This window comes from Macrobrachium rosenbergii, chromosome 21 (assembly GCF_040412425.1).
Source record: "Macrobrachium rosenbergii isolate ZJJX-2024 chromosome 21, ASM4041242v1, whole genome shotgun sequence".
In the NCBI taxonomy this organism is placed as follows: domain Eukaryota; kingdom Metazoa; phylum Arthropoda; class Malacostraca; order Decapoda; family Palaemonidae; genus Macrobrachium; species Macrobrachium rosenbergii.
In genome coordinates, this window is record NC_089761.1 from 21,825,549 (window position 1) to 21,845,670 (window position 20,122).

General features: G+C 38.2%; 1 protein-coding gene across 1 annotated transcript; it reads right to left on the reverse strand.

The window, feature by feature from the left end:
• Positions 1-5: 5 nt before the first annotated feature.
• Positions 6-16,319, reverse strand: P32 (complement C1q binding protein P32). Its single transcript, XM_067123215.1, has 5 exons — positions 15,994-16,319; positions 11,847-11,994; positions 9,546-9,736; positions 5,924-6,009; positions 6-419 (listed from the first exon to the last, which is right to left on the reverse strand). The coding sequence occupies exons 1-5, from the start codon at positions 16,190-16,192 to the stop codon at positions 270-272; spliced, it is 774 nt and encodes a 257-aa protein (XP_066979316.1). The 5' UTR covers positions 16,193-16,319; the 3' UTR covers positions 6-269.
• Positions 16,320-20,122: the final 3,803 nt, after the last annotated feature.

Here is a 20,122-nt window from a genome sequence, read left to right on the forward strand (position 1 = left end):
CAAAATACTTTTTTGAGTTTATTATGAAAGAGCAAATTAATACAATAACATTTGTACATAAAACATTTAGGTCACAACATTCACAGTATGTTTCATATAATCAAGGCATCATTTTTAATATTCCAATCAACATGGTTAGAATAAGAGTCCATAAACAATATTTACATATTTCACACTATCCATGCACCATATTAAGCATGTAGCAAATTTAAGATGCCTGTTCTCTAAAGTATATAAAAAAACCTCTTTACTAATTTTTTGTCAAAGTTCTATTTTCTCTTTACAAAATCCTGCACATTCTGGAGCAAGTTGACATACAAAGAATGTTCATAATCGGAGCAGAGGGAGCTGAGTTTCTCAGCAAATTCATTGGAGACCCCACGCTCTTCCAACATATTCATAAGCAAGTCATACATCATCTGAAATATAATTTGAAAGAGCATTAATAAAAAGTTAAAACCATTAAAAATAAAGTACTAGTTGCATAATTAAGGATACATACACCAACAATCTGCCAGATAGATAAAGGATAAATGACGACTTAGCGGATGAAGGATCATAGATTCTACCCACAGCAAGTACATGACCCACTGTGACACAAGATCCTGATTTGTGAGTAAAATTAAGAGGTAAAAAAGGTTAAGGTATTCTGACAATGCCAAGTGCAGCGTGCCCCCTCTAAGAATTGCAGAGCTCAGATTCTCTATTTTCAATGAACCCATTAATAAAATAAAGCTTTAATAAATCAAAGTTCATAATAGATACAGCCTTTGGGTTGGCCTTGAAAGCTAAATAAATTAACTCAGTGGTCTGATTAAACTACATAAATGATACAAATTATACCTGAAAGGCAAAGGAGGATAAGGAGGCCTAAACCTCATGAGCCTTGATCCAGTAAACGTAAGTTTGAATAACAGATTCCATAAACAATGTTTATACAATATATTTCACCGTATCTACGCACCACATTAGCATGTAACACTGGATGATTCCGACCATTTATGTGCAAGAACAAACAAGGTCAAAAGGATTTTGTTTACTGTAGAGACATCTCAAAACTGTTCTCTTGAGCAAAGAAGGCAGAGCAGGGATGGCAAAAGAATCATAAAAAAAACTCTCCCTTCTAGACAATTGGGTACTGACTACAAATTCTGAAGCACAAGAGAAACCAACCAAGGACCTGTAACTCGACTGTGATACCAAGCCTGAAAGGCTGAGTAGCTCGCTGAAATGCTGTGAGGAGGCCCTGTGGGAAGACCCGAGATAGTTCATAGAAAGTTCCAAGAGGCCTGGAAACCATTCCTCTTGTGGTCAAAATTAAGTGACAAGGATCACTTCAGAGCTCATTGATGCATAATACTTCATCAGACCTGCCTCAACAGTCTGAATGGCAAACAAATACTGTCTCTGTCCCAAAGCTGGAGCAAGGCATCCAATGGCCAAATCCCCTTTGCAACTGCAGGGAATAGTATGTAGTGAACAGATTTAAAGAAGGGAGTTCTCCACATCTGCCACAGAGCCCTGCAGATGTCTGTGCGAATAGACTATTCTGACAGGAAAACCTATTAAACCCTACTGAAAATATCTGGAACGACATTGCAGACCCTCGCACCAAACCAAAGCACAATGTTGATGTGCTTTTCTCTGCCCAAGTGAAGATTTTTATGGCTAGCAGACAATGATTCCCTCCTTGATTTTTTAAGGTAACAAAGGCTTGGGTGTTGTCAGCCATGAACCTGATGCAGCTACATGACAAGTTGGTACGGAAAACTTTTAAGCCTTAGAAGATTGCCTGACATTATAGGAAGCTGACATACAGTGGGCACTCATCTGTAAATGGGAGCTTGGGCGCTTTGACGCTAGTTGCTGGCCACTCAGGCACTGATTGTAGAGGTGACGGTGCTGGGTGCACAACTCCTGATGAAGAGGTTCCCTTATGCAACAAAGAACATCTATGCACCAAAAGGCATTTCAGCACCAATTTACGATCATTGTCTGATGTAGAAGAAGAGAATTGCTCTGGGCTATCCCAGTGACTGCACGAGGGGCGCGAATCCTGCCCTCTCACAAGGAACAAGCAAAGAAATTCAGTCCACTGCATGCATTCAGCAGGCGTGGACTTTGTCCGCAGAGCCGACATGAGCGCCTGGGACTAAAATCTTGGAACTGACACATGGTGAGTACCACTTGAAGCGCTTTTTCCAACAGCCTTTGTTGCAGTCTGAATGTCAATCAGACTGAACCAAGGGCGACTGCTCAGGGCAGACTCCCACCGCACTCCCTTTTGCTACCAATTTGACTCCTGCCAGGTGCTGGGGATATGTCAGGGACCTTGGCCTAGGAGAATCGGCGGGCTGAACAGCCACCTCCACTACCACTGCACTTGTAATTGGAGCCACGCACTCTTGACCACTTCTTATCCATTAACACTTCAGATGACGCTAATTTAGCGATCAATTGTACAATTACCTCAAAGCGAGTATTGTTTTTTCCTCCAGACTGACGATGGTGTTGGGATCGGAAACGTGAGAACCCGGTAAAGGAGAGGGTTGCACAGGTGGAGGAGATGGAACGGGATCGGAAGAAATTACAGGTGCAATTGCATCCGACTTGAAGGATGAATCCTGACTAGTTAAGGCTTTACTAGATTTAGCAATAGCTTTCCCTTCCTATCTCTAGCTAGTTTTTAAGATGTGAATCTAAAGTCTTCACTTTTTAAATCCCAGTCACTACATTCCTCACATCAGAACACACTGAACAAGTTTAAACCCTCACATTGACCACAAACAGTGCGAGAGTCGGGGATTCTTTAGTGTCTAGTATTGCAAGCCTTTGCTACAATACCAAATACTAAGAACTACTAGTGTCAGACATCCTGGAAAATTATAAAGACAAGTCCAAAAAACAGGAAAAAAGTTGCAAACCAATGATCAAAACTCATGTAACACTATCTAAAATTGTGCCAAAAGGCTACGAAAATAAATACTTCACCAATCGTAGATAGAACAAACAACCAGCAAAGTATAAATTTCAAAATTCAAGCTGCTACCAACCACAGTCCTTCAACCAAAGCTCTTTGCTAGGTTGCACCTCTTCTTCCACCCGAAAGTGGGTGGGGCACGTCACAATAACCAAAGCAAACTAGTGTAACCCGCAATTTCAAAATTTTAAGATGCCGGTTAAAAGAAACTAATAGCTATGTAATTACTGAGTAAGTTACTTATATAAAATTGTATTTTTCATAACTAACAAACCTGAGGTCCTTACATATGGGGAAAAATCTCTAGCGCAACTGGATCCAGTTAAAAATAGAACAAGGTTTGTGGCAAGAGTGTATTAGCCAATGGGGAGAGAGGGTAGGCAGTGAAAGAGGATGTGAGGCCATCACTATCTTCTGTACAGAAGAGTCAACAACAGCAAGTAGCTAACCCTGAAGCAAAGATGCAATGTGCATCCTAAACCTGGCTTTGAGATCATTATCAGCTGAGCTAAAAACTGATATCAATGATGATGACCCTGCCTAGGCATGGGACTGAATGAATGGCATGAAAGCAGAAGCAGAAGGCGATAAAACAAGCAGATCCCAACCAACAGCAGACAGAAGACCTGTGGTCTGGGACGGAGATTCATGCAGCTCTTCTGGCAAAAAGACAGGAGGTAATCAGATTATCAAAGGCCCACTTTGTGGGCATATAGTTCTCATGGCACATTCATGTGAGTGTGTGATGACTTGGACACATATGAAGTACTAACGGCTGCTACACGCAAGCCCCGTGAGAGCTAAATAAATTAGCTCAGTGCCTTGTTTAATTACCTAACTACTTAATAATAATATTACACAAAGGATGCTGTAAATGGGGGTCATCCTTAAGGGCAACAGGCATATTAAAGGGTCATCTTTAAGGGTAACAAGCATATTAAAGGGTCATCCTTAAGGGAACAAGCATATTAAAGGATCTGTAGTCCTTATTCACACATGTATACCGAGGCACAATGAACACAATTATCAAAACAAAAAATGCTGAAAAGGAATCACTTATAATAAAGTGCATGACAGCAAAAACACAAAATTAGCTGAGAGTGCCACAGGAAATTTTTACTGTCAAAAACATAAACATATTTACTAAGTTAACATTTCTGAGCAAACCTTACACCATGATAAGAGCAACATAAGGGTATAAAACTGTGCATATATTAAATATGGAAAAGATTTGTAAAACTAGAATTACATTAACATGAAATTTAACAAAATTCAGTTACTAGCAAATATATGAAAATCACTGACAGTTCTAAAATCCACTCAACTTGCTGAAAATTAAAAGGCAAAAGTGAGGAAAAACAACAAAAGAAAAGGAAACAGTGGGGACAGCAGACAACTCTGTAATTCTGCAGTACTGATAGAAAGTTGCCAGCTGAAAGGTAACAAAACGCAAAACAACTTATAAAACTGCCAGGCATCATGAAGGTGAGAAGGCGGGCTGAAACTGCACTAATTATCATTATTTGAGCACACAAGACAAAAAGTGAAAAATGCCTAGTGGTCCTGGAACAAGCAACAGCAAGTCTTGACCACTGTAATGAGTTACGAACCTTGTGTAGTAAACTAGGTGTGCCAGGATCCTTTGCAACATTTCAAACTGCTGCACATGGATATATTCTGCATAGTTTCAGCTATTTATGACTACTAGGTTTATAATGATAAAATTTACAGTTAATGAATAAGAAAAAGCTATAAAATCTTCAACAATTGAACACATGTGAACTAAACTTGTAACAATAACTTAAATATGATTTACATCATAATAAACATTCACATCAAAATTTATTGCACAAATCATGCATGACTACAGGCACCAACAAAGACTTACTCATCCGCTCCATGGCAGCAAGGCATCACACTAAAACGCCGCATCCATCTGCGCTTTTAAGACTGGCCACTTGCACGTGGGTTCGGGAATAACGGGTCTGGGATAGGAGATTTGTTGAAGGAATATCAGGTTAGTAACCTAAAAAAGATAAAATCCTGACTATCACGGAGGATAAAGAGGTAGTCCTAGCTTTGAAGCTTTTCTTAGCTCTCTTTTAAAGCCTTCTCAGATAAGCATTTAAAATCTTCCATTCTTCCCTGACAAATCCATTACATTCTTTCACAGGTTATCGATACCAACATACCTGTCCTCTACACCCCGACACACAGAATGAGGGGTCAATGGTAATTTTCCTAATCTAGTTTTTGCAGCCATTACACAAAACCTATACACCGAGGACCAGTGTCCGATATAATGCTAAATAAGGAAGGCGGGATGAAAAAGCTAAGCACAAACAATGTCAAGCAAAGATTCAAATCAAACAATTGTACATCACCAACAATGTCTAACGAAAAGAATCAGCGATAATTCTCTGTTAAGCTGCAATCGGTCTTACCCGTACCACACGGCAGAAACATATGAAGAGTTTGGGTTATGGTTCTCCCACCACCTGTAGAGGGCGGAAGGGGGTGTCATGTGACCATTCATTAGCGCTGCCGCGATTTTTTCAATTTTCTGCCGTGGACGTCAGAGACTACAGCTATATATATAATTACCAGGTAAGTTATATGTACAAAATTTACAGTTAATGAATAAGAAAAAGCTATAAAAATCTTCAATAATTGAACACATGTGGAACTGTAAACTTGTAACAATAACGCGAAATATGATTTACATCATAATAAAACATTCACATCAAAATTTATTGCACAAATCATGCATGACTACAGGTACTCACTCAAGATCACCAATTAAAGCAAATATGGGCATAAAAACCTAATCAGTAAGCAATGCCCCATATTTGAAACAAAACTGTGGGTAAAAGTTTCAGTGACAAATTTGGAATAATGACACAAGACAATTTAAAGCAGATTAAAATTATGGCAGTCACTTACCCCATCCAAGATGTCTCCAGAAACACAGTATGTTTCTTCATCCCATTCTCCTTCATACATGGTTAATTCATTGATGCCAAACACATCTGGGGTAATGAAAAAAATGAATAAATAAAATCAGTAACAATATAATTTTTTTTATAAACAAGACAAACATAAAAAAGCTAAAAGTCAATTTAAAGACCTTAAAGCTGGGGCAATAAAATCCAAAGTTACCATATCCCTGACATTTCAGCTCCCAAGTTAACATATCCCTAACATATAAGCTTTGCACTGATCCTAATTCATTTATTGTCATGTGAAATTATTCTTCTTTCATGTCCTGATATCTAGTTCGATCTACCTTTGCTGACTGTTTTGAGTGCAATAACAGACCTCAGTCAAATGTCAATGGCCAAAAATAAATGACCTTTTATTTCTACATATCCTCCTCCCTCTCTACTAGTTCATTCTAGCATTAAACTGATGAAATAAGTTTCAAATCATTTCTAATCTTCCTAATGTATTTGTTGGATTCTTTTTACTTTACATAGTCACTGCATAATAATGGTGCCTGGGAGAAGCTAAACTTATGCATATACCAAGCAGTCAACTCAAAAACAAAGCAAACCGCATACACCAGAAGGTTGAATAAAATGAATTAAACATTAACCCTTACTTATCATCCCAGGTATACTCATGAACCTTAACCATTTACATATTTTCCTATCATAAGAATACTTGTTCATTTCCTAAAATACTCATACTTATCTGTATGATCTTGATTTTACTCATACCTGATGCATTCCTGTTTTCTATCCTTCCTCTCCCATTGGCAATGTGTAGTGAGGAGTTTCATCAATAGATGGCAGTGTCTTGTTTACTTTTATGACAGCGCTTCAGCTGTCTAGTGGCCTAAACAGTTGCAGAAATATTTTCTGAGCTTTGCTTTCTAATTACCTTCCACAATCTAATAAATGATAAAAGAAACTAGTGGGGATAATTATAAGACCCAAATTATTTCTGGAGATAAAAATAGCGAGTATTCATCTTTAGACTCCCAGAAAAGTTCAGAACTTCAATGTCATCCTTTTTATTGGATATCTTTTTTTTTTTTACATCAGGCTTCACTGCTTTTCCATCTGCTTTCTGTTAGTCTCCAAAGCTATCTAATCTACATTATTATCACCTATACACTTTTTTAAATACCGTATATTATCACCTTCAGTATTAAGATTGAATGCATGAATGAACAAAGACTGAAATATGAAATTTATGCTGTAAGGCTAACCACTGGGGTACTCAGCCACTAAGCACTTAATACAGTGATGAGGGAGTTGAAGTGGTAGTACAAGATAAAGTGATAGAAAAAATATACTAGTACAAATCTAAGGATGTCACTAAAAGAAAAATCACAGTTGCACAACATAACAATAATTAAAAGAGGTTGCACAGCAAGACAGAAGGAAGCAGAAATGGTAGTAATTATTACCTGAAGAAAGTAAGTTGGAATGGAAGTACATAATTATCATCATTATTAGGCAGTTTAACCAGGCCATTGAAAAAGGGAGTGCAGCTAGGGGCCGAAGGGATGCTGCTTCTTCTAGTAATGCCTACAGGATACCCTATGAAGAGCACTGATGGTGTTAACCCTATAAAGGACTAAATGCACTAAGATCACTAACAGGCACAACATTTGGACAACAAAAAGAAACGCTCATCACAGTATACAAACAATACATCCTCCATAATAAACCACGCCAGCCCAGCCTGGCACCCTGCCATATCCAACACACAACTAAACAAACTACAAATAATACAAAACACAGCTCTAGAATCATCCTTGGCAGTACACAATCCACACCAATAGAACACTCTACACGCCGAAACCAAGATTCTCACCATCAGGCAACACTTAGACATGAGAGGCACACAATTCTTGGCATCAGTCATAAACAACACAAACAGCCCATGCTATTACCTTCACGACCACCCTCCAACACACAGGCAAATAGCGAATGCACCACACAGACACTATACAAATATCTTGAATTCTATACCACCACCCACAAACATCACACAAAACAAAAGCACATCCATACTCACCTCACCAGACAAGCACTTAATAACCTTCCCAACAACAAAATACTGCACCCCCACCCAACATAAAGCACAGAAAAACACAGCTCTCAAGATTGGAGAGAGTACACCTGACTCGACTTTGCTGTGGTCATCACCAATCACTAAACACCTACAAACACCAGATAGACAACACACTCCAAACAGATATGTCCACTCTTGCCAAGTTAGTCCCCACACAATTACACATCTCTTAGTAGATTGCCCTAATCTCTGCAGCCCTTAGACAACAACACAACATCCAGCTACCACACACAGTTATGGTCAGATCCAGTAAGCGTGGTGTCCTTTCTGCTTGCGGTGCAGGCTTCCGGCATAATAGAGTCTGGGGAACCACAACAACAACAACCCTATAAAGGATATTAAATTGAATCTTGCAACTATCAATGAATGTAGAGGAGAAGGATGAAATTCCACATCACTCTTTTCAACACATGGAATCTGACATGCTCTCTACAATTCCACCGTCATCTGAAGACATTTTTGTACTACTACTATCATTTCCTGAACCCTCCATATCTTCTGGTCATCATTATATCAATTGCTGTTCAGTTGTGTGTGTGTGTGTGTGCATTTGTGTGTGAGAGTAAGCAAAGGATAAAATATAAAAATCTATGGCACTACATTAGATTGCTCTCAGTGATTAACAACTGTCATATTTCCAACATAGCTACTAATGCCATCTACTGGTTAAAATTAAAAGTTAATTTCCTTCTCTGCAAGTACAAAAATTGGAAGAAGAAGAACCACCCAGATCCAAGTTAAACTGCTCTGATAATTTTGTGCTGGGAGAACTTCAGGTCATCTCATGATAGTACAACTTCGCATACACAACAGACAAAGAATAATCATGATGATTAGGGAAGAGGCTCGTACATTTGAATCTCACATTGCTGTTCATGAGCAAAGATTAGCCCAGCAATTTCTTTTCCCTAGAGGAGCTCCCATAACTTCCACAGCTCCCTGCTCATATCCAAACGAAGAAGAGCATTCTGATGGGAGGTCTCCCATATTCCACCTTAGTGCATCATCTACAACAATACAGTGATTTGGTGTGAATCTTAGCATCAGAAAGATCTCCCTTTACTTTGCACAACAGATATCACTGCATGTAGCCACTTGGGACCATTACTGATACCTGTGATAGACCTTAGGAGCAGATAGGGAACAGCAATAGGTCACAGTAATAGTTCATGTCAATGCAAGTGAGGTTCTCTGGAGCCCTAGTGCATGACAATGTAGTACCTCTCTGAAAACTCCATCAAACAACACAAACCAACTTAACCCCCAAAAAAGGGAGGATCCTTCTACATAACTAATCCCTTGTTAGAAGACTGAGATTAATGTACATATATACCATAACAATCTGTGAATGCATGCTCAAAGTCTTAAAATTTTGTCAAATTATATGCTCTACTAGTTTGATACAGCCTCATGTATTAATAGCAATTAAACATTAATTTACATCTACGCAAATCTGCAATACAACCACCACTGCACTCACCTTCATTTTGACCTTGATCTTCTGCTAAAGCTTCCCCTGGATTGACATAAGAACATGTGAATGACATAACTTTTGATCCAATTTTAATATCCACTTCAAAACTTGGCCGACTCCTTAAATCAGGTTCCTGTGTCCCTTCAACTGGACCTTCTGTGTCCACTGTATGATTTACATTTAGTGTGATGGTTATCCTGGAAAATAAAAAAATTAGTCAAAATTAAGAAACTATCTTTAAATGGAATCACATACAGGCAGTAGCCGCTTACTGGCAGCATTGGTTAACAGCATTTCGATGTTATGGCGCTTGGCTAGCAACATTGATAACCGAATTTTTGGTGCCGATCTCCGGTTAACGGCGCTGTTAAGCAAGGTTTTTGGAGCTATTATCACCGATTTTTGGTTAGCGCCGCTTGGCCAGGGACAGAACCCCCAAAATTAACCAGAGACTGTCTGTACTGATATAATATATAAGGTGGATACGAAAATTCCACAAAAAAACTGCTTTATATAGGAAAGTACATATTACTAACTTATTTTATCAATGCTTTATGTTACACCAAATTAAATACTGTAGATTTTGAAAATTCCCCTTAATACAGTCAATGTCCACTTCAATAGGTGTAGACTTGGTGGTTTTATATATGGCACACTGAACAAGAGCTCTGCGTATGTTGTGTGACTGGAATTGATCTTCCCAAAGTTTCAAATAACCAACAAATCTACTAGCCTGATCAGGTCATCCAAGCAAATAAACACCTGGCAATCACAAGCCAGCCCTTGAAACCCACTGATCACCTGTTGAGAGTCACCTCACATGCAAGGTATTCTAATAATGCACCAAGAATAAAAAAAAAAAAAACTTGGGAAAATTTTTATAATGCACCAAGAATAAAAAAAAAACTTGGGAAAATTTTTACCCTCAACTATAGCAATGTACTGACATATACCGTATGGTCACCCTCAACTATAGCAATGTACTGACATATACCGTATGTTCAACATAACAGGAGATCAAAACTCAGTTGCAATGTCAGAAGGACAGTGGTCAAAAGTAAGCCTAGCCAACTGCACACTCCCTCCCCTCTTCCAACTGAAACCATTCATACACACTGGAGGTACTTAAAAATACTTTGTCCTTGGACCCTTAAGATTTGCACAAAATATCTAAACAAAATTCAACCTTACACATGTGGGTTCTACCTTGGAATCTGATAAAAAAAAAAAAAAGTCAGATTATCCCTTTATTTTGATACTGCTAATAAGGTGACCTATAACACCATGAGCTGAACCCAAGTATTGGTCATTACATTCTACACTAATTTGGAGTGCCATCAAAAGATTTCGAAATATTTTCAAGAAAATTTACTCAAGATCTTACTTAATATAAAAATACTACTCTACTAAAATTTAAGCGATGACCAGGGATGAAAAGAGAAAATTGTTTAATAAAACGCATGTCAGCAACAAAGCAAGAATCAAACTTATCCTACTTATGTCAATTAAAGAACATGATAAAGTACTGGAAAAGTAATCATGGCAACAGTAACGGCTATAAATATAGCATAAATGAGTTGTCACTATTCCCCACATTTCAACTGTTACCTTCTAAGACTGTCCATCATTTCATGCAAGAGATGAAAATTATCATACGAGTCATATAAGAGACGAAAATTATTATGTGAGTCAAAGTCTACTAAAATACAAATTTAACTAAAATTACGAGGTGTGACAATAAAGAAATAAGACTGTGGAAGCCACACTTATACCTCAATGCCAATTGGCTAACTGCTTATGTCACTGTGTTGCACAACATCTCACCACTATTCTGCTATAATATTGTTCACCTTGGTCACTCTGTGCTTCTGTGACGAGGAGCTAAGGGGCCTCAAAGAGGAGCACTTTGCCGAGTGCTTTCCATGGGGGCAGACGCGAATGCAGAAGTGCATTAACTTTGGGGGGGGGATTACTTTGAAGAGGACAAAGCATAATTTCCTCTGTAGATTTTGTAATAAAACTATTTTGAGATAGTCTCATTTCTTTATTGTCACACCTCGTATGCTCGTGCCAAGTCCCCAAGGTTACACCCCAATTTGTTAATGATGCATCCGCTGTCTACAGTGTACAGCCTGATAAATTAAAAATTAAGGGAAAACAAAACAAACTACAGTACTATACACAGTATAAACATCTTCATTCTTAATGTATACAAGTTGGAAAATGCCAGTTCAATTTCAACCAGCAAAACAAATTTTTTACATCAAATGTTTAAAGTTATGTACGCACAAAGATGAATATACTTACTGTTCATCATGAAAATTTTTTGTTAATGTTAACTCTGCATCACGTCCTTTAACAGAAAAGTCATCAAGATGTGAAGGCAAGCCAGAAGACATAGACTTCTTTTCAGCTACAATTTCTTCTTGTAAAAATTCAACAAGTTCCCTATCGCCTGCAAGGGATAGAATTGTTTAATAGCTAAAAATTACAAAACTAATAAATAACAACAATAATGCATGACCACTGAGAGCTTCTCAAACTTTTCCCTTATAAACCAGGAATAGCTAACTTGGTAAGTTCTTAGTTCTCCAATGTCAAGAAAATGTAGTCTATTTCTCTGACAGGTTAGTTTAACAATAACCTAACCTCAATCTGAACTTACATTGCATCTCGAATTAAGTTCAAGGTAACTGCACATATTACATTACCATGTGCAAGAACCATATACTGTACAGTATTTGCCACTTCATCTTGTGTTTTATGCATGTCTGACCATTATTGTATGTGCAAACCAATTGTTTTATATTATGAAGTTGTTGAACATAATGAAATCCGGAGTCTGATGGCCTAGGTCAGTGTAAACTAACATCCTCAACATTTTACTCTGTAAAATATCTACATTTCCAATCGAGAACTAGTAGGGTAGGGTTTACAGTATGATATAATTTCTAACCAAAATTTTATAATGTTATCTTGCGCTCTAAGCATTTTTCACCATTACTGTTAATGCAAAACATTCACTATTGTTTCTCTATGCCTTTAGAGTACTGAACTCTTATGAACTCCAGAGGGGGATGGGATTTTGGATGCCTCTGAGGACTAGCTAATGTAAAGCCAACTTGAACTCTGCGGTCAAAGTGCCTCTGATTGTCACCTGACATCCGGTTAAACTTTAGGTATGTTATTTTAGGTGGTAAACATATTTAAGGATGCCTCTGGCAAGCCTGCTACCCTTGATTTTAAGCTGGGGCAATGCCAAGTAGTGCTGTATGCTGCAAGAAAAATTAGTTCCCACTCTATTTGACTAAACCAGTTTTTGTGGGGGGTCCATACTGAATGGTGTGTGGAAAAATAGAGGCAAGACTGGTGGTGATGGTATGATAATTGAGATATACACTGAATAAAGAAAGTGCTGTAGAACATTGGTATAATAGTGATAGATCAGTGGTTATTGGGGATGTGTTGACAAACTAGACAATTATTTTATGGTATCCGAAAAAAAAAAAAAACTGACATCCCTCTAAGACTCATCAAAAAAAGGGATATTACCGGGAACCAAGATATGTAATACTGTTCACGAATATCGAAAAGCTTGTGATTGTCATTACAATAATGGTTTTATGCATTTAACTCTAAATCTAAGCACAAAAGCCCATACAAAACTATAGAATAGCTACGGAAGAAAGAATATAAGAGAACAATCTCCCTCTCTGTGGACAGGTACAGAAGAAAGAATATAAGAGAAAAATCTCTCTTTCTGTGGCACATTAAAAACCACAAATTTTTACAGTAATTTGCATTTTCCTTATACAAACCAGAACCTTCTTACTTATAAGTAGTCCTCAACAGTAATCTGGAACTGTTTGCTGAAACCCGGTAACAAGGTAGTTTCCTTCATCATCAGGGGCTACGTAGTGGTTGAGGTAGGATTATAATAAAAGGCAATGGTTGGAATACCTATGAAAAATGCATAGTACTTTAGAAATCTGCAATTTCTTCCAGCAGGAATACAAACCACCCCCTTTGAAGTAGGAGACTCACTCATTTAATGAGAAGTAGTATCTCAGAAGTTTTACAAGTTGAATCTCCACCCAGAAATATCATATTCCAGGTAAGAATAGTGAGCATGAGAACCACAACTCATGTAATCTCTTAAAAAGATCTGGCGCACAGGTGTCAAATTATTAGGGTCCTGAGCCAAAGTGAGATGTGTTTGAATTCTCGCTCATATAGGAAACCTTGGAGAAGCTAGAGTGACAAAGTTGAAAGGCACCTAAAATCTGATCAATATTACTTGAGTGGTTCAGATAATAGCTACATAACCCATGCTCCCAAACTTGTTATAAGGGAGAACGGAAAGTGTTGCACCCTGTAAACTGAAGCTCTAAAATATAATGCTCAACTGTGTAGCTTACTGTGTCTGCACCCATTCTAGCACGCATGCAGCCCAAGCTGCTGCCTTGCAGAGAAAGGAAAAGAAAAGAAAAGAAAGAGGTTAGAGGAAGTCCAGTCACTCAACCATTCAACCTCCTGCCTTTTGTCCTCAGAGTACCTTAAACAAGATGCTTTTCTGTCCAAGAGGAGCTTGGGTGACTACACAACCTGCTGAGCAGCCACCACATATCCCAATTAAGCACACAGGGGCATGTAGGTGACATCCATTAAACAGATAAGAGGTAAAGGTGGTCTGCCATCTTCCGATACCTAACTGAATTACCTGAGCTACTGAAAAGTTACTCCAAAACAAATAATAGCATCTTGTCTCTGCAGAGAGAGAATGAGAAACTTGGATTTCTTATCAGAAACTGAGAGGTTTTGCATTTTCATCACAAGGGTCCACCTGCCTGCTGAGTTAAGCTTTGGAAGATGAGAGTCTAAGTCCCACTTTGGAAACTGAAGCTCCCATGGGGACTTAACTGCTTGAAGCTCCTCATATAGCCTACATGGACAACTCAACAAAAACAAAGTGTCCTAGGTCTATCCCTCCAGTCTCAGAAACTGGTTTAGGATGTACTTTGTATGGCCTTTCAACAAGCAGGCTGTGTGGAGTTTCTCTTAACAAGGGTATACAACTAAGTTCATGATCCACTGAACAGAATCTCCAATCAGACAAAGAGAACCTTCTATAACTTCAATCGCTTTTCCTGGTGGGAGCACAAATTGTTGGCTGCAACCACACCTCAACCCTTGAAGTAAAATATACTCAGTATAGGCTAGCCTAGGTTACGTTGGGTTAAGATGCATCTCTATAGCCTATCTGACATTTGATTTATGATTCCTGGCTTTGGTTGGAGGGGCCTGGGAGGAGGGTGGACAGGCACTACGGTTCCCTCCTGTTTAATTAGGAACCACCACCCTAGGTTAAATTACGTTGGGTAAATGTGCATCTCACCTTTTAGCTAACTTTTGTATTTCCCCAGCTTGAGAGCCTGGTTTCCCACCGTGACCCCCATAACTGCTGGATGTTAGGGTGGGTTATGTAATGTCAAGTTAGCTAAGCAATACTAAATTTTGCTTGCCACTAAAAATAACTAAAGTAGCCTAATATCACAAAAAGCATTACCAGAAAAAGTATTAAAAAAAAACCAACTGGAGGAACTCTTATGAAATAGGCTAACCCAGTAGCCTAGCCTATTTCCAATGATCAAACTGGCCACTCCAATAAAAAAAAAATGGTAATTCTAAGCCAGCTGTCCGCGGTGAGCTAGACTATGGCAATTGACGTTTTCCTATGTTATTTTACTTGTTTTACAAGAATTTTCTTAACTATATTGTCGTCGTCGTTGTAACTAAACTGTATTTGACCTTGAAGACACACGGCTTGAATTACCTAACACGGGGTAGGTCTAAGCTGGCATTCCGCAGTGAGCCCACCACCTCCATAGCTAATGCGTAAAATTGTGTAACCAGTAGACACTCGTAAAAATACCAACCTAACATTGCCGTGAGGGGTGTTTACTGGTTACAATTTTTGCCGTATTAGCTATGGAGCGGGAGGTTGGGCTCTAATGGAATGCCAGCTTAGACCTACTCAAGTTAGGTAATTCGTGTAGTCTTCAAAGGTCAATTACAGTTTAGTTACAGCCGGCCGACAATATATTACCTTAAAATCTTGTAAAGCAAGTAAAATAACATAGGAAAACGTCAATTGCCATAGTCTAGCTCACCGCGGACAGCCGGCTTAGAATTACCAAAAAAAATACCTGCTTCAACATTATTACAACAGGGTACTTTGAAGAACGACAAGGGATTACTGGATTCCAAAAACGATGTCACTGTAAATCTCCACCGGTTAGGTTATAGCCAGCCTAGCCCGACATATTTGCATAATAGTATCCTGTAGTCGGCTCTACGATTAGGTTAGTGAATGTCACGTTAAGCTTACCGATATTGCGTTGAGCAAAGAGCTAGACTATGTCACAAAACGAAGAAAAGCCGTTGCTACAATTACCTCTTGTGTGGATGCCATGGATACCACATCCACACGAGCACAATGTGGATGACGGCAATTCACGTTGTGGTCGTCTGTTCGAGCAGAGGCCCACCAAACTTCGCGCAATTGTCCTAGTGGATGCCTGCGTTCCTCGGACAGTCAGGCCTCCCAAAAGACTGGGTTGAAAACGCACGAGGGCCCGACTAAACAGACTCATTGTGAACTAGAAGCAGTAAATCTACAGAACGTAAACAATAAGAATTCTGGAACACCCGGCTTAACCTTCACTCAGCCGAATGCGAGCGTTCTTCTTCTTGCCTTCTGAAGATGGTGGGAAGATCGTGGCACTGACCGGGGGACCGCAACTCAGAAACCGTGTTTATCTTTCTATCTCTAGAAGTTTAAACCTGTTTATGGATATATATATATATATATATATATATATATATATATATATATATATATATATATATGGAAATATGATGACTTGGTATAGCTTATTACGAAAAATCTCAATAATATAGTAGAGAATTCCAGAGAAACTGAATCAAAATATAATCCTAAAAATGGATGTACTGTAATGCAAAACCAACCAAGAATCTGAGTTTATTTCAATTGCAAACTCGTTGGTCTGAGCTCAGTTGTTAAATGCGAATAAAGACGTGCAAGATCTTCGTATAATTGTTGATACTAAAGTGTTGGATAGTATCTTAGTAACCTTTTTAGTTTAGTACCAAACTACCATCATACGCAGTTGTTTTTATCGTCTTATATAACTTAACTTTCCGAGGGACCACCTCTCAGTTGTAATCTTCCTTCCCTGTTCTCTACAAACATTTAGATGCCACAAGTGCTACCGTTTAGTTTATGCCAATTATCAAATATGAGTTCAGTGTTTTGTGCATACAGCATATGCATTAGCACTGCAAATATCTCTCTCTCTCTCTCTCTCTCTTAAGAATTTCCATATGCATTGGCACTTTAAATCCTTCTCTCTCTTTTATATTTCCATTTCTTGAAAAGTTAAGTATACCTTAGTTTTACCAGACCACTGAGCTGATTAACAGCTCTCCTAGGGCTGGCCCGAAGGATCAGACTTATTTTACGTGGCTAAGAACATTTCTTGAAAATTTTATAAACCCTTACAGAAACGCATATGTCTATTGAGGGGAATGGCTCTTATGTTAGTTTTCTTTTCCTTATTTTTACTTCTTTAGTTAACTCTTAGGTATCTTTTTATCCATATTTATTCCATCAACGTTCTTTGTTTGTTTGTCTTCTTTCTTATTGTGAACTTATATTATCTATCAGTCCATACATTAAGTATTTGGACAGTTTTTTTTCACGTTCTTTTCCTGACAACTATGGTGTCGTTCACTGATTCTACATTTATTAGCTCCTTTGTATATTTAAAGTTGAAGCTTCTGATAATGTTGAATTTTTCATCATATCTCTTTGCTTCAATCTGATTTTCATATTTCATAACATCAAACAAGTATCATATGTTACATGACTTTTTAGAATCTGCAAGAATCTTTCATGACAATTCTAATTGTCAAAGGAGGAACTGCATTTGCTAGAAGTCCAGTGCGCTTGCCATCTGCTTATCTTCAGTATAAAAGATGACCTCAAAGATCATTGCACTTAGTTTCGCTGGCACATTTATCGCATGCCCAATTACGTCGGACTTTCATTCTAGGTCTTAATAACTCCTCCATCTTTCTTAGGTAACAAGCCTGAAAAAAATCGTCATTCACACCATAAATATGGACATTATTATTCTACATTATCTGATAAATTGACATTTATCATTAAAAAGTATTTTTGCTACATCTATCTAGTCAAATAAAAGGATATAATATTTTTCATAACAATATTTATGGTTTTGCAAGATAATCACAACTATAGCCTTAACGGTGAAAGAAGAGACTTCTTTTCTGGTGTGTTCAGAATAATGTTGTAATTCAAAACACCTTGAAAAGTTATTTACTCAATGAAGTGGAACCAAGAGAGAGAGAGAGAGAGAGAGAGAGAGAGAGAGAGAGAGAGAGAGAGAGAGAGAGAGAGAGAGAGAGAGAGAGAGAGAGAGAGAGAAACATAATAAATTCATGCAAACATAAAGAGGGCATTAGCATTAACGTTTTGAATACTCTTTACCCATTTTTTTCTCTTTGTACTGTAGTGCCATGAAAGAATATGGTAGTTAATCAAAGATTCCGTTTTCTTTTACGACAGAAAACACCGTCATAAAAAACACTTTTTCAGGAGGGACAATGAAAGACTCCATAATCTGGGTATCACATGATTAATAACAAGATCTTTTTTTCCCTGTGTGACTGTAATCTGTAGTGACACTAATGAGACAGCTTCACAATTAGAAAATTTCCCATACACAAAACACCAGTTCTATGTGTCCGTTAGTGACTATGAGCTCATGGTGAAGGTTTGAAGGTGAAGTTTGTGCTCTCTAATAAAACTGAGAGCTAATTTAAGATGAAATGAAACTAAGGAATAATGTAAAGGAAACAACCAAATAAAAGAAATCTCATGAGCAATCCCTACCAACCTTTTCTGCACAACAAAAATTTGAAACTCACGAAACAGTGGAACATGGCACTTGCAGGTAGTATTACCGTTTCATTTTAATTTATGAACCTCCGCCAGGGAGACCATTCCTGTCTCTCAGAAATCGGGGATGAAAGACATCAGGTATTGGATAGTGTGACCATACGGTACCACCACAGAATATGGATGCTCGAGGTCTATAACGCGAGTACCATTCGTTCTTGAGGTGCAGGAGCTAACTTTGCAAGTGGTTGTTGTCTGATGAGGTAGAACTTATTGAAGATGGCTAAACAGTATATCTTTCCGTGACTAACACTGATTGGAAAATTAAAGCGCTACTTCGAACAATCTTGGCCCATGATGTAATGATGGAAATCCTTCTTTTGAATTAATGACAATACCCTTCGTAATTGTGGACTGGAAAACGAATTGTTTTCATCTTATCAATAAGTCGACTTAACCACTCGAAATTGAGATTGTCTTCATGATCGAGGTGCGTACGAAAGTGTAAATTCAACTTGGTGCTTAGTTGCGTAAGCTCAACTCGCACTGTTCAAGACGTGTTTATGACTTCAAAGGGGAAATGGATGTAGTTCCCCTAATTTTCATTTGAAATGCCATATTTCTCCCTTGTAAAAGGTATGCACATATCTTAGTTTATGTTGTACATGTTGCCATAACACTTAATAGTGTTCTTGTGTATCTTTGCCTTAATGTAACAGCAAATTACCGAGTTGTTATGGTAATGTTACGTAAATTGCAACATGATGAACTTGCATGTGGTTGCAGTACCACCAACCGCAGGCTAAGATATGCGATATTCTTCTATAATTTTGTGAATATATATAAATTCTTGAATTGTATTCTACCTGTTATGCATGAAAAGCCAGGCTAACCGTGTAATGTAACAGTTAAGTTAGGCATGAGTACAACATACAGTTAAGTTAGGCATGAGTACAACATAGCCTAGGCTAAGGATTGCATACTGTTTGGCACAAGATGGCTGTCCTAAATGAACTTTTTGTATTACGGGGAACCAGTCTAGGGCATCCGTGTTACAGGAACCAGTATAGGGTATCTGTACAGGAACCAGTATAAGTACCTATGTAAGAACCAGTGCTAACAGTTATGGAAGGAACATTAGGAATAAGTTGTTTACACCATGTAACCTACTAAGAAGCATTAAACAACCCGTGGGAGTCGGCGTTTCCCTCAACCCTAACTACAAAATGAAGATTCATCCGTCTACGACGTCAAGTACCACCCCAAGCTATGAGTAATCCGGGATTTATTAACCTAGGCCGGTGTGTTACACTTGTTTAGCCTATGGCCAGGATTGAGTCGTCATATATAGGCTAGTCTGAGTTAATTGTCCTAAAATGAATGGTAGCCTCCGAATGTAAGCCAGGACAATTGACATATCAAGCTACGAGTAGTATAAACAAATATGACATACGGTGAAAAAAATATGACAATGATACCAAGAGAAAACTGATATCCAGAAATGGGAACATTAGTCTGGTAATAGCAGAAAAAATCTGAAGAATATGGCTGTAAAACCACATGTTCTGAAGATACAGGA

Coding starts and splice junctions, on each gene's coding strand:
- P32 (XM_067123215.1), bottom strand. CDS start 16,192: ATGAGTCTGTTTAGTCGGGCCCTCGTGCGTTTTCAACCCAGTCTTTTG. Junction 9,737..11,846: donor AAAAATTTTCATGATGAACA/GTAAGTATATTC, acceptor TTTATTTTCCAG/GATAACCATCACACTAAATG. Junction 420..5,923: donor CTGGAGACATCTTGGATGGG/GTAAGTGACTGC, acceptor ATTATATTTCAG/ATGATGTATGACTTGCTTAT.